Source organism: Macrotis lagotis, chromosome X (assembly GCF_037893015.1).
Source record: "Macrotis lagotis isolate mMagLag1 chromosome X, bilby.v1.9.chrom.fasta, whole genome shotgun sequence".
Taxonomy (NCBI): Eukaryota; Metazoa; Chordata; class Mammalia; order Peramelemorphia; family Peramelidae; genus Macrotis; species Macrotis lagotis.
The window spans coordinates 218,543,691-218,557,085 of record NC_133666.1 but is presented as its reverse complement, the minus strand read 5'-3'; the positions used below and the strand labels follow the sequence as shown (position 1 = coordinate 218,557,085).

The following is a 13,395-nucleotide window of genomic DNA, read 5'->3' as shown; positions in this document are numbered from 1 at the left end:
TAAATGATGCCCAGGTGGTTAACACAGCAAGTTTGTAGGATAGAATTTTAGCCCTTGTCTTTCTGAATTCAAGTAAAGTGCCCTATCCACTCTGAAAAAATATGTAAATAAAAACACCTACATTAAAATTTAACTATTTTAGAGGGATATTTTATTAGTGCTAAAGAGATTATTATTGGCAGATAATGAATAGGAATTTAGAGTAATAGCCAGGATGTTCCAGTGCTCTCAACCTGAGTTAATGTTTTCAAAAATAATTTATGATAAATTAGGGGTAGTTTCTGAAAGAATATGCTAAGATTAAGGAAGACTGGGAAAGGCTTCTTTTTTAATTTAATATTTATTTATTCTCATTTTGTACAAATAATGTTTTTATACATTAATAAAATATTCTTGTTTAAGAGTAAACAAAATACCCCCCCCAAAAAATATAGACTCGCTTGAGCGATAAAGTAAAGGGGAGAGAGAAAAATTAAAATTAAAAAAATAGTATTAATTGTAGGTATGGCCAAGTGGCACAACGGAGGGAGCACCAACCCTGGAGCCAGGAGCACCCAAGCCCATATCCGGCCCCATACACTCAATAATCACTCAGCTGTGCGGCATGCAAGCCACCCCAACCCCACTGCCCTGCAAAAACCAAAAAAAGAAGAAAAACCCAAAATAAAATAAAATAGTAATAATAGTAGGGGTGGCTGGGTGGTGGACAGAGCATTGGCCCTTGAGCCAGGAGCACCCAGGTCCCAATCCAGCCTCAGACACCCAATGATCACCCTGCTATGTGGCCCCAGGCAGGTCACCTGGCCCCATTTGCCGTGCACCCCCCCAAAAAATAATAATAACAAAAAATGTGCTTCAGTCTTTGTTCTAACACCAATAACTCTGTTGCAGGTGGATCATATTCTTTATGATAAGTCTATCACAAAAGTTACTTCCATATTTTTCCACTGTTGCCATTGCTGATCGCAACTCCCTCCTTTCGTATTTCTCCATTACTATGTATTATATTTTCTCTCTCCTTTCACTCTGACTCTGTTGTAGGGTAGCTGAGTGGCACAGCAGACAGATCCCTGGCCCTGGGGCCAAGAGGCCCCGAGCCCCCATACCAACCCTTAGGCCCAGCATCCACTTGGCCCTATGGTCCTGGACAGACCATCCAATCCCAGTCGCTTGCAAGAAGTAAAAGAGAGTGGCATAGTGGATAAAGCACTGGCCCTGGAGTCAGGAGTACCTGGATTCAGATCTGGTCTCAGACACTTAATAATTACCTAGCTGTGTGGCCTTGGGCAAGTCACTTAACCTCGTTTGCCTTGCAAAAAAAATCTAAAAAAAAGTAAAAGTAAAAGAGAAAATGTGTTATATCTGACCGCTCTCCCACCATGGTCCATCCTCTCCTCCTATGCCCCATTGAGTATATATGCTGTTTCCACTCCTAGCCACCTCTAATGAGAGCAAAGGTTCCCTCATTCCCCCTTGCCTTCCCCCCTTCCATAACATTGCAATAGTTCATTGTGATAAAGAAAAATCTTATTATATGAAATATCTTGGCCTATTCCCCCTCTCCTTTGTCTTTCTCCCATTATATTTCCCTTTTTTCTATTGACTCCATTTTTACACCATATTTTATCTTCAAATTCATCTTTCTCCTATGCTTCAACTATAAAAGCTCCCTCTACCTGCTCTATTAACTGAGAAGGTTCATATGAGTATTATCAGTGTCATTTTTCTATACAGGATTACATGTAGTTCATCATCATTAAATCCCTCATATTTTCCCCTTCTCCTCCAATCTCTATGCTTCACTTAAGTCCTGTATTTGAAGATCAAACCTTCTGTTCAGCTCTGGCCATTCCAACAGGAACATTTGAAATTCCCCTGGTTCACTGAAAATCCATCTTTTTCCCTGGAAGAGGACATTCATTTCTGCTGGGTAGTTGATTCTTGGTTGCATTCCAAGCTCTTTTGCCTTCTGGTATATTATATTCCAAGCCCTATGAGTTTTTAATGTAGTTGCTGCTTAGTCCTGTGTGATCCTGACTGCAGCTCCACGATATTTGAATTGTGTCCTTCTGGCTGCTTGCAATATTTTCTCTTTGACTTGGGAGTTCTGGAACTTGGCTATAATATTCCTGGGGGTTGGTTTTTGGGATCTCTTTCTCAGGGGGGGATCAGTGGATTCTCTCCATTTCTATTTTGCCCTCTGCTTCTAGGATATCAGGGCAATTTTCCTGTAGCAATTCTTTGAAAATGATGTCAAGGCTCTTTTCCTGATCATGACTTTCAGGTATTCCAATAATTTTTAAATTATCTTTCCTAAATCTGTTTTCCATATCAGTTGTTTTTTCAGAGATGTTTCACATTTTCTTCTAATTTTTCATTTTTTTTTTGGTTTTGAAGTATTGATTCCTGATTTCTAGCAAATTCATCAATCTCCCTGAGTTCTATTCTTTGTCTGAAGGATTTGTTTTCCTCAGAGAGTTTTCTTATCTCTTTTCCCATCTGGCCAATTTTACTTTTTAAAGCATTATTCTCCTCAATAACTTTTTGAACTGTTTTATCCATTTGACCTAAGCTGGTTTTTAGCATGCTATTTTCAGCATTTTTTTGGATTTCCTTGACTAGGCTGTTGACTTAATTTTCATGTTTTTCCTACATCTCTCTCCTTTCTTTTCCCAGTTTTTCTTCTAACTCCCTCATTTGATTTTCAAAGTCTTTTTTGAGCTCTGTCATAGCCTGAGCCCAATTTCTGTTTTTCTTGGAGTCTTTAGATGCAGGAGCTTGTGTTTCCTCATCTTCTGACTGAGTATATTGATCCTTCTTGGGATCATAGATAATGTATTTCTCAATGGTGTTCCTCTTTTTTCTATGCTTGCTCATTTTCCCAGCCTGGGCCTGTTTTTGGGGTGCTTCCTGAGCTTTTGGGACACTCCCACAAGGGTCTCAGTGTGTGAGGCTCTGTACTCTCTCCTGGTATGTGAATGACCTTATGTGCCCCCCCTCTGCCAGGGCTGAGGTGGGGGGGTGGCCCTGCTGTTCTATGGGGGGGGGGCCTAGACTGTGATCAGGATCTGAATGTGGTCAGAGCCCCAGAGTCCTGTTCCAGGGGCAGAGGACAGAGCTCTGCAGTCTCTCTTCACTCCCCTCCCTAGGTTCAATGGGCTCATGCCCTGGGGACTTCTGCTTACCGGCTCCGCCTGTTTCTGTTTCCTAGTCTGCTTTGGCCAAGCTGCTGCTCGTGTGCCCTGAGGGCTGGGCTTCAGTGCTCACTCTGGCAGAAGTCCCCTGCTGTTCCCCCAATTCCCCCAATTTGTACCCGGTGCTCCCCAGGGCGTAGCTCAGGAAACTCCCCTGCTGCTGTGAGCCATGGCTCCCAGCTCCCTGGGGCTGCCTCCAGGAGATTGAAGTTCTTTTGCTCTGGCAGGCCACCCCTCTGGCGGGCCACCCCCCCCCAAGCCTGGGGAGCAGAGCCTTTCTGCTCTTTTCTAGGTTACCTTGAATAGGAGAACTGCCTCCCTGGCAGTTCTGTCTCACGAAAATTTAGTTAAAGTCCTTAGTTTCGAAGTTTTATGAGAGAGCGCCTAAGAGACTTTCCTCTCTTGTCCCCATCTTGGCTCCGCCCCCTGAGAAAGGCTTCTTGAAGAAGATAGGACTTCTACAAAGATCTGAAGGAAGTCAGGTAAGTTATGAAGTAGAGATAAGAGCAATTCAGACATTGTGACTTGGAGTTAGGAGAGAAGAGTCAAGGAGAAGTCATAAGACAGACTTGGAATCACATTTTTGGTGGACCAGAAGAATATAAAAGTCCAACATGAGAACAAAAATAGGACCCATTTTTTTTAGAAACTGAAATTAGAATAAGATTCTTTAAAATATCACCTTTCTTCCTGAAAATTTCATTACTTTCTTTTTACCTGTTATTGGAAATATGGCTTCTTTTCTCTCAGTGAACTGACTATTTTGGTTTCATTCTGAGAAAAACAAAATAAACCAAGGCACTAGTCATATAATACAAAATCTCAAAAGTATTTGAAAACCTGCTATGGGATTCATATTATGTAAATGCTAAATTCAAACCAGTTGGTGGAAAAGACTAGTCTGAATTAGTGAAAAATCTAAATTACAAGAGCTTTAACAATAAATAAATAGTCAAACTAAACCATAACTATTTCTAAATAGTCTTCCTGAACATTAGTAGCTAATTACCACTTAGTAGTTACTTAGTTAATTGTATACTGTTGAAATATGTAACATACTATATTATGAAATATAGCTAATTTTGATACTGTTAAATGGATACTGTTAAAATACTCTAAAACAATTTATTGCTCCAAGTAATATAATATTTTCTGTGCTCTATATTTTATGGTCCACCTTCAAATATTAAGCAAGAATGCATATTTCAGGTAGGATCATAACATCATAGTTTCATTCAGATTTTAAAAGAAAGGGGAACTAAATTTAAAACACTTCAACATCATGCTCTGGAGATAGGCACTGAAGATAACAAAATAGGCATTGAAGATAACAAATCCCTAATGGGATAGGAAATACTAACCATTAATGGGATGAAGAAGAATCTCATGTAGAAGACATTGGGGCTGAATCTTGAAGGGAACTAAGGATTCCAAAAGGCTGAGGTGAAAAAGAAGAGTATACCTAGCACATGGGATCAGCATTTACAAACACACAGGAGAGATTTGAGGGCAGGTTAGGATAAAGAGGTCACTTTGACTGAAAAGCATCTCTTTAGGAGTCAAGTAGAAAAAGTTTGCAAAGATGGGCTGGAGTCAGATTGTGAAAGGCTTTAAATGTTAAACTGAAGAATTTTTTTTCTTTTTATTTTAGAACCATAGAAACTCTTTCTCCTAAACAGGAGAATGTCAGCCTTAGTCTTACACTTTGGTGACATTAACTTGACAAGTGTATTGAGTGGGAATCAGACAAGATGCTGGAGGCAGGGAGACTGATTAGGAGATTCGAGGAAAGCCAAGGAAAGAGTGAGTGAGGATCTGAAATTAAGTGGTGAGAGTATGCAGGGGAAAAAAAGGGAAACAGCTGTGAATATGTAGTTCCACAAGACCTAACAACTGGCTGAACATGGAAGATTAGGAAGAGGAAAGAGTCAAGGTTGATGGAGATTTCTACTTTGGATAACCAGAAGGCTGGTGGTATAGATGAAGGAAATAGATTTCTGGATTTGATTTCTGTTTTGGGCATATTGAGTTTGAGGCACCAATGGGATATGCAGATAGACATGTCCAGCAGGTAGCCGGTAATGTAGGACTATATCAGGAGAGTTATGAGGTCTGCCAGTGTGCATTGGAGAAGACTCATCTGCACAGAAGCGATAACTGAATGCATAGGACCTTATGACATCACCAAGCAAAAGTGTAAAGAGAGAAAAGAGAGCCCAAGTCAAAGCCCAGGGGTACCAATAAGCAGAGATAGTGGAATATGGGTGATGGTCTAGCCATACTGTAGACTGAGAAGTAGTCAGAAGAGGAGGAGCATCATAAGACAGAGGTTTCTTGAAAATCTAGAGGGAAGAAGAAACCAGGATCTACATTAGACAATCTCTAGTGACTTTTCCTGATCTAAATCTTGTGATCCTATCTCAGTCTTAGGCATTAAAAATGAAATGAATTGTTTTACAAATTTTAGCATTCTTTATGCATAACCCATACCTAATCACACCTTCTGCTGAAAACCTTTCCTAGAGCTCCTTAATCTTAGTACCTTCCCTCTGAGACTATCCAAATTTTACCCTATCTATATCTTATTTGTACAAACTTATTTACATGGTGTTTCCCCCATTAGACTGTGAGTTACTTGAGGGCAGGCATAGTCTGTATAACCCCCCCACCCCCAGTGCTTAGCTCAGTGCCTAGTACATAGTAGATGTTTAATAGAGGATAGTTGACTGACAACTTTTAACTTAGTAAAAAAAACTTCGTTGTTTTTTAAGCCTCAAGGCAAACTTTTCTTGCTCATCTAGCAAATTCTATCAGCTAATTTGTAAATGGACAGATTTCAGTATATGAATCTTGACATTTTCATTTCCATTTGTTTAGAAAGTCTTTTTTATGTAGGTAGTGTCAAAGTAAATTCCAGTTCAGAAATGGTCAAATTATCATGAATTTCAAATGAGTGGGGTTCTAATTAAAGCAATGTTACTCTACTGCATAATATAGAGAAAAAATCAATTAAGTCAAAGATTAATGTTGATCACATCCAAAATTTGAGCTAAAAATAGCATACTCCCCAAATATTGAATACTGGTTCAATTCCATCACACAAAAACTTACAAGGTATATACTATGGACCAAACACTATGCAATTGACTCTCTCTCTCTCTCTCTCTCTCTCTCTCTCTCTCTCTCTCTCTCTCTCATAAATATATATATATGTATGTATGTATGTATACGTATATATTTCTTTTCTAAGAAATTTTCTCTTTCTCTGAAATATTATTCCTACTAAGAACTATAGAACTTTTCTTGTCAGTGATTTCCAATGCTAATTCAGATTCAACTAAGAGATAAAGTGCTATGTTAGACAATGGGAGAAATAAAATATTTAGATAAGATTGGTCCCTGTCCTTATCAACCTTATAATCATGGATTTTCCTAAACTATCTCTACAGCTCACATTGCAGCTTCTTTGAGATTTCAAGTTACAGGTCTATATCCCAAAGAGATCATAAAACAGAGGAAAAGACGAACATGTACAAAAAAATATTTAAAGCAGCTTGTTTTGTAGCAGCAAATAATTGGAAATTGAGGGAATGCTCCCTCCCATCAATTGAGGAATGATTAAACAAATTGTGGCACATGAATGAGATTTCTAGTTACATGGATATGTAATCTTCCCCAGAATCATCATGAATATTTAGATATTTGGGGGAGCTGAAGGAAAGAAGATTAAAAAAATGGAGGGGTGGCCTTAGTCACCAATAAATCTATATATTTACTATAAATGTGATTTGTCCTGTGTTGAGGTTCAGGAAAAGTAGTAACTACTGTGAAGATTTATAGATAATATCTTACATTAAAAACATTAAAGAAATTAATCTCATTTCAAGACAGTACTATCAACATGAAAATATAATTTAATTCAATCCAAAAAAATTACTAAATTCTTTCTAAAATATTTCCAGATTCGTTTTTTAATCATTTTTTGTGTGAAAAGCAGTGGGGATACAAAGAATAGCTTTCTCTATCCCTGAGGATCTTCTCTCATCAAGGTTCTGCAGTTTTGTAGAAGAAGAAGGCTTTAAATAACAATAGTACAAATTATAGCATGAGGTACATAGAAGACACATAATCATAGAAGTTTAGGGTTAGAAGTAAGCTTAGCAATCAATCATTCAGCTAATAACTTCCTCACTAACATATTCAACAAGATTGTAATACAACTTCCATTTGAATATTTGAAGTAAATGCCATTCCCAATCATCCCGTTCTGCTTTTGGACATCTCTACTTAAAAGTTTTTCTGACATCAAGATTAAATCTATCTCTTATGATTTATATCCACTACTTCTGGTACTGGTTCTGCCTCCTGGGGTCAAACAGAATAATTCAGCTTTCTTTCCACACAAAACAGTCATTCAAATAAGTGGATATGGCTACCATATTCTAACCTGAATCTTCCACTGCCATCCCACTTGAGTTTTCTCTTCTCCAGGCTAAACAACCCAAGCATTTCAAGCTATCTTCAAATACATGAACTCAAAACTCCTCACCATCCTAATTGTCCTCCTCTGAATAACTCTCTAAATTATTAATGACTTTCCTAAACTGAGGTACCCAGAAAAGAACACTATTCCATATGTGATATGACCAGGGCAGAATAAATGGTAGTAACTTCAATTACTTCCTCCTGGAAATCACTCTTCTCTTAATGCAACCCCTAATAGCATTATCTTTCTTGACTGTCATATCATGTTGCTGACTCAGTTTACTAGCATCTAGTGATAATATTATTAAATGCCTGCTGTGTCCAAGTGCTGTGCTAAGCTAATCTAGGTCCTTTTCAGTGAAAGTTCTATCTCAATATGAAAATTGTGTTAGTGCTGTTCCTTGAACACAATCCCTATTCCCTTCATGTCATAAGAATGTACCAGTTATTACATTGGGTTTCTTTCCAGGTAATGGTGATATGCCATTTCTGAGTCCTTTCCTCAGACACTGGAGAATCAGTAATGTGTAACTTCCCTGGATCTATTTCAAGTAGCTCAAGCATTCTTTGATGCCCTCTATAACACCCAACTTGAATCTACCTATCAACCAATGAACAAGCTTTTATGAAGTGCTTGGTACATATATAAAATGCTATTGTTTAGATGTATCTATCTTCTTGCAAATCCAGAAGGCATGGATTGTTGGAGAAGCCAGGTTTTTGAGTCCCAATAGACAATTTGCCTGCAATGATCACTCAGTAGTTTAAATAAGTTACGAATAGTCCTTTCCATCCAATCCACAGGGGCAGCTAGGTGGCACAGTAAATAGAGCACCAGCCTTGGAGTCGGGAGTACCTGAGTTCAAATTCAGCCTCAGACAATAATTACCTAGTTGTGTGGCCTTGGGCAAGCCACTTAACCCCATTGCCTTGCAAAAACCTAAAAAGAAAAAGATCATCCAATCCACAGAGGTTGTACAGGTATATGTTACAAGTGCTTTTCATATAAACACTGCAATACAGTTGTATATTTCAATCTACTTACTAACATAGTAGAGTCTTCTTTTTATCTTTTCATTTATATTTATATTTATAACACATTGCCTGACATAATATATGCCCATTTCCTTGATTTGATTTCTACTTTCAATCCATACTGTTACTAGAACTTCCTAGGAAGTTCTGAGAGTCCAGGTAGAAAGAACCCAGGAAAGGGTGTCAAGTCAGGACTGAATTTTGGATAATTTTATTCCATATTATCTCAAGTATGGGCCACCAAAGTCAAATGAGAGACTGCCTCAGATTAAAAAGATTCCACTGCTAAAGTTCAGGGAAATCATTGAACAGATTTATTTATTTGGGGGGGGGGGGATTAGGGGGAAGGAAGTAGATGGGGAACAGAAACCTCCTGAGGAGAGGGGAGTGGAGGTAGCCTACTCCAGAGGATCTCCTGCTAGTTAATCATTCAACAAGTATTAATTAAGCACTATCCTCCAGGCACAGTATTAAGCTCTAGAACAGGGACTGGAAAGGTATGAGGATCAAAATCATTTGGTCAGATGCTGTCAGGGTCACCAGCAATTGCAAGTAGGAATCAAAATTCATTAAATCTATAAGATTTGGGGGGTAAATTAATTAAATAGTTGACCAAGCATAGCAGGTGAATGATGTTATAAATATTCAGATGCCCTTTGGCAGAAAGAAGGTTTCCCATCCCTGCTCTAGAGATATAAAGAAAGAAAAAAAATGTGGTCCATACTTTCAAGGAACTCACATTCTAATGGAAGTTACTAATTCAATCCAATAAGTATTTATAAGAATTTCTTAACTACCTACCATATTTAAACTGTGTTGTTTATTGGAAATATAAAAAACAATCATTCAAGAATATTTACTGGAGAATGCATCAGTAAAACAGATAAATCAATACCATTTGATGAAGAACAGAACAATAACAAAAATGAAGAATTCAGAAAAACTTCATATTGGAAGTAGTGCTTGAGTTGGATATTTTCTTGTTGAGGGATTCTACATTCCAGGGAAAGGGGATCAGTCTATTGAAAGACATGGAAGGAGTAGATAGAATGTTGTGTTTCTGGAGTAACAGAAAGGCCAGTAGTAAAGTATGTGAAGTATGTGAAGGAAGGAATATGAAATAAGCCTGAAGAGAGAGACAGAGAGACAGAAGCCATTCTATGAAAGTTTTTATTTTTTTAAGTGTTTTTTTTGAAGGCAGTGGGGTTAAGTGGCTTGCCCAAGGCCACACAGCTAGGTAATTAAGTGTCTGAGGCCAGATTTGAACTCAGGTATTCCTGACTCCAGGGCTGGTGCTCTACTATGCCACCTAGCCACCCCTTATGAAAGTTTTTAAATGAAAAGTTGAATTTATATTTTACCTGAGAGAAAATATGGAACCATTAAAGATTATTGAAAAGGGAGTGACTTGATCAAGGAGCAGGGCAGCAACACAGTCATATTTGTGTTTTAGAAAGGTTATTTTATAGAGGATGATTTGAAGAGAAGAGAAGGGTTCAAATTAAGAGGGTTTCCAATTAGTTCAAATAAAGGGTGATAGGACATGAAGATATTATGTCAGTGAGTAGAAAGAAATGTAAGGAGGAAAGAGATGTGGTAAAGGTAGACTTGATAAGACTTGGAAATTGAGAATATGACAGATGATGGAAATGGAAAACTTGAGAAAGACAATGCAAGTGTGAAGTTAGATGAATGATGGGATAGTCCTCAATAAAAATAGTGAAGTTTATATTAGGAAAGGGTTTGGATGAGAAAGTAGCAAGAAGACAATGAGTTCTATCTTAGACATACTGAGTTTAATGACATCCAGTTTGAGATATCTATTCAATTAACAATGAGAGACTAGATCTTGATAGAAATGAGAATTTGGTAAGTGGATTTGGAGTTGTCTGTATGGAAGGGATAGTTGAGCCATGAGAACTTGTGAGATGATCAAGAATGTGTGAGGGGAAAAAGTGAAAATAGCCCAGTAAAGAACTTTGGTAGATACCTTCTTGATTAGGAGGTGAGATACAATTGATCACCCAATAGAAAAGACTTAGGAGTGATCAGATAAGTAAGTCAACCAGAAAAGATCAGTGTCATGAAAGATAATGGAGGAGAGAATGAGAAAAGTGAGATGGTCCCTACTCTCAAAAATCATGGAGCCATGTGATTTCTTCCCCCCACAATGGTCTCCTGACCACTCTGAGGACATGAGTATGCTCTAAAGGACTGTGCTTCACTCAAGATGTTGGGCTATTGTTTCTTGGGTCCTTTTATCCTGGTTCCCTTCTCAGTCTGAGTTAGACTTGAATAGTCAGAGTGATAGCAAGTTGAGCCCCACTGAGATAGTTATTAGTAAGAGTCAGAGTTAGTAAGTGTCTGGAGTCCTTTTATTGGAATGAGGATAAATTGTACTTTTTCAGCTCTCCTCCCTTTTAAGATTGAGGGCAGTTCACCATTCTCATTCTTGACCCCCTGCTCTCCTTTAGGGCTCATAGTGGAAGAGAAGAGAGGAAGCATTTAGAAAATTGAATAATTCTTTTAAGGAACCCAAACTTCTCCTAAAAACAGAGGTCCATTTTATAAAAATGAATATTATTCCAGTCATCTCTAAAAAAATATCATTGAACATCATCAATAGCTAGGCACATGACCTCAGACACATTCTAGTTGTATTATCCTGATTCAGTTTCCTCATCTGGAAAATGAGCTAGAGAAGGAAATGGCAAACCACTCTAGTGTCTTTCCAAGAAAGCCCCAAATAGAGTTAGGAAGCCTTGGACATGACTGAAACAACTGAACAATAACATACCCAGCTGACAAATAATACTTTCTATGTGGAATAAAAAATAGATATTAATGAGAATTATAACTCAAAATTTGCAGATTCTAGAAGAAAAAATAAGGGCCCAGGACAATGCCTCCAAAGAAACTAATTTTGCTTCCCAGAGTTTTAATCAGAATCAGCTTTATGGAATGGGAGATCTCCGTGGAAGAGTGGCTAGGTAAGTGGAAAGAAGATTCACCTGGAATTTCTATGCTAGTAATTAGATATCACAATCTCTTATTTCCTTAATTTTTTTCTACAAACAAATCTCAAATTGTGGTAACCATATTAGTATAACTAAGCTAAACCAGAAATAGGTTCAGTGGGAAAAAGAGACTCACCATGAGAGCCAGCATTGTGCAGTGGCGGAGTTCTGGGTTTGAAGACAGAAGAGCTGGTTTTGAACTCAGTTTACAAACTGTTTGACTTTGGGCAAGTCATTTCACTTCTACAGTATCCAATTTCCTCATTAGTAAAATGAAGAGATTGAATTACATGACATCTAAATTCCATTCCAGATCTAAATCTATAATTATATTTTTCTTGTTTGTTTTGCCACATGGTCAACATGGAAATATGACTCTCAACTTCAAAAAATAGAGAGAACTAATAAACCTTTTACTGAGAAAGATTTACTTATCATTCCCCACCACCAACAGATTGCCAGGAAAATAAGTAGAGGATTTTTATCAAGTCCTACCTAGAGTCAAATCTGCTTTCAGATGCTTACTAGTTGAGTGAATGGACAAATTATTTAACCTCTGCCTCAGATTCTTCAATTATAAAATGAGGATAATAACAGCACCTATCTCCCAGTGTTTTTGTAAGGATAAAATAAGATAGTGTTTGTAAAGCACTTTGCACATTTCCTGATACATAGTAAAAACTTAATAAATGCTCATTTCTTTCCAAAAAAGAAAAAGAAAATTCAAGAGAATACAGTTTGGAAAGATCTGAAAATCCAACAAAGTGGCACAAAGTATTTTACAACTTAGCTCCATTCCAAAGTTTTTATAGTTAACCTCCCTACCACCAAAATTCAGAAAGCAAATTTTATAGGAAAACACACAAAACACACAACATTGTTTATAAATTTAAAATGTCACTAATATAACATTCTGAGTTTCTTTTTCTTTTATTACACTCTCCCTTCCATTGACTCCCTCACCCTCTAAAAATATTTTCAAAAATGATAAAGCCTTCAACACATATATGCATAGTTTGGCAAAAGAAATTCTCATATTGACCAAATCCAAAAAAGCATTTCTACATTTCAAATTCATCGCCTCTATGTCAGGAGGTGAATGGTGCATTTCTTTTTCATCCTTTTGGATTTGTAGCCTTTCACTGCAGGGATCAGAATTCTAAAATCTTTTAAGTTGTTTTTCTCTATGATGATATCATTCTATGTTCTCCTACTTTTGCTCTGCTTTGGTCCATAGACGTCTTCCCAATTCATCTATAGCTGTCTATTTTGTTATTTATCATGTAACAATAATATTCTATTATGTCTTACATGTTACTAAATTGTGTGTATGTGTGTATTTGTATGTGCATGAATAATAGGCCTATATTCCTTGAGGGTTTTTTTGCAAGGCAAATGGAGTTAAGTGGCTTGTCCAAGGACACACAGGTAGGTAATTATGAAGTGTCTGAGACCGGATTTGAACCCAGGTACTCCTGACTCCAGGGCCAGTGGTTTATCCACTGCACCACCTAGCCACCCCAATAGGCCTATATTCTTAAAGATTTCTTTTTAAAAAGAGGGAAAGAACTAATCCATAATTAGGTCTAGAATTAGACCTAGAAACTAAATAGGGAGTATTCTATTGGGGAATGGATAAACTAAATCAGTACAACATTTTAGAA

General features: G+C 37.5%; 1 protein-coding gene across 1 annotated transcript in view; it reads left to right on the top strand.

Moving 5' to 3' along the window:
* The window catches only part of FAM81B (family with sequence similarity 81 member B), a 76,326-nt gene that overhangs the window by 17,647 nt on the left and 45,284 nt on the right, over nt 1–13,395 (top strand). Inside the window, exon 3 of the mRNA XM_074202239.1 lies at nt 11,586–11,704. Coding sequence (XP_074058340.1) covers nt 11,586–11,704 — 119 coding nt within the window. The remainder of the gene's footprint in view (nt 1–11,585; nt 11,705–13,395) is intronic.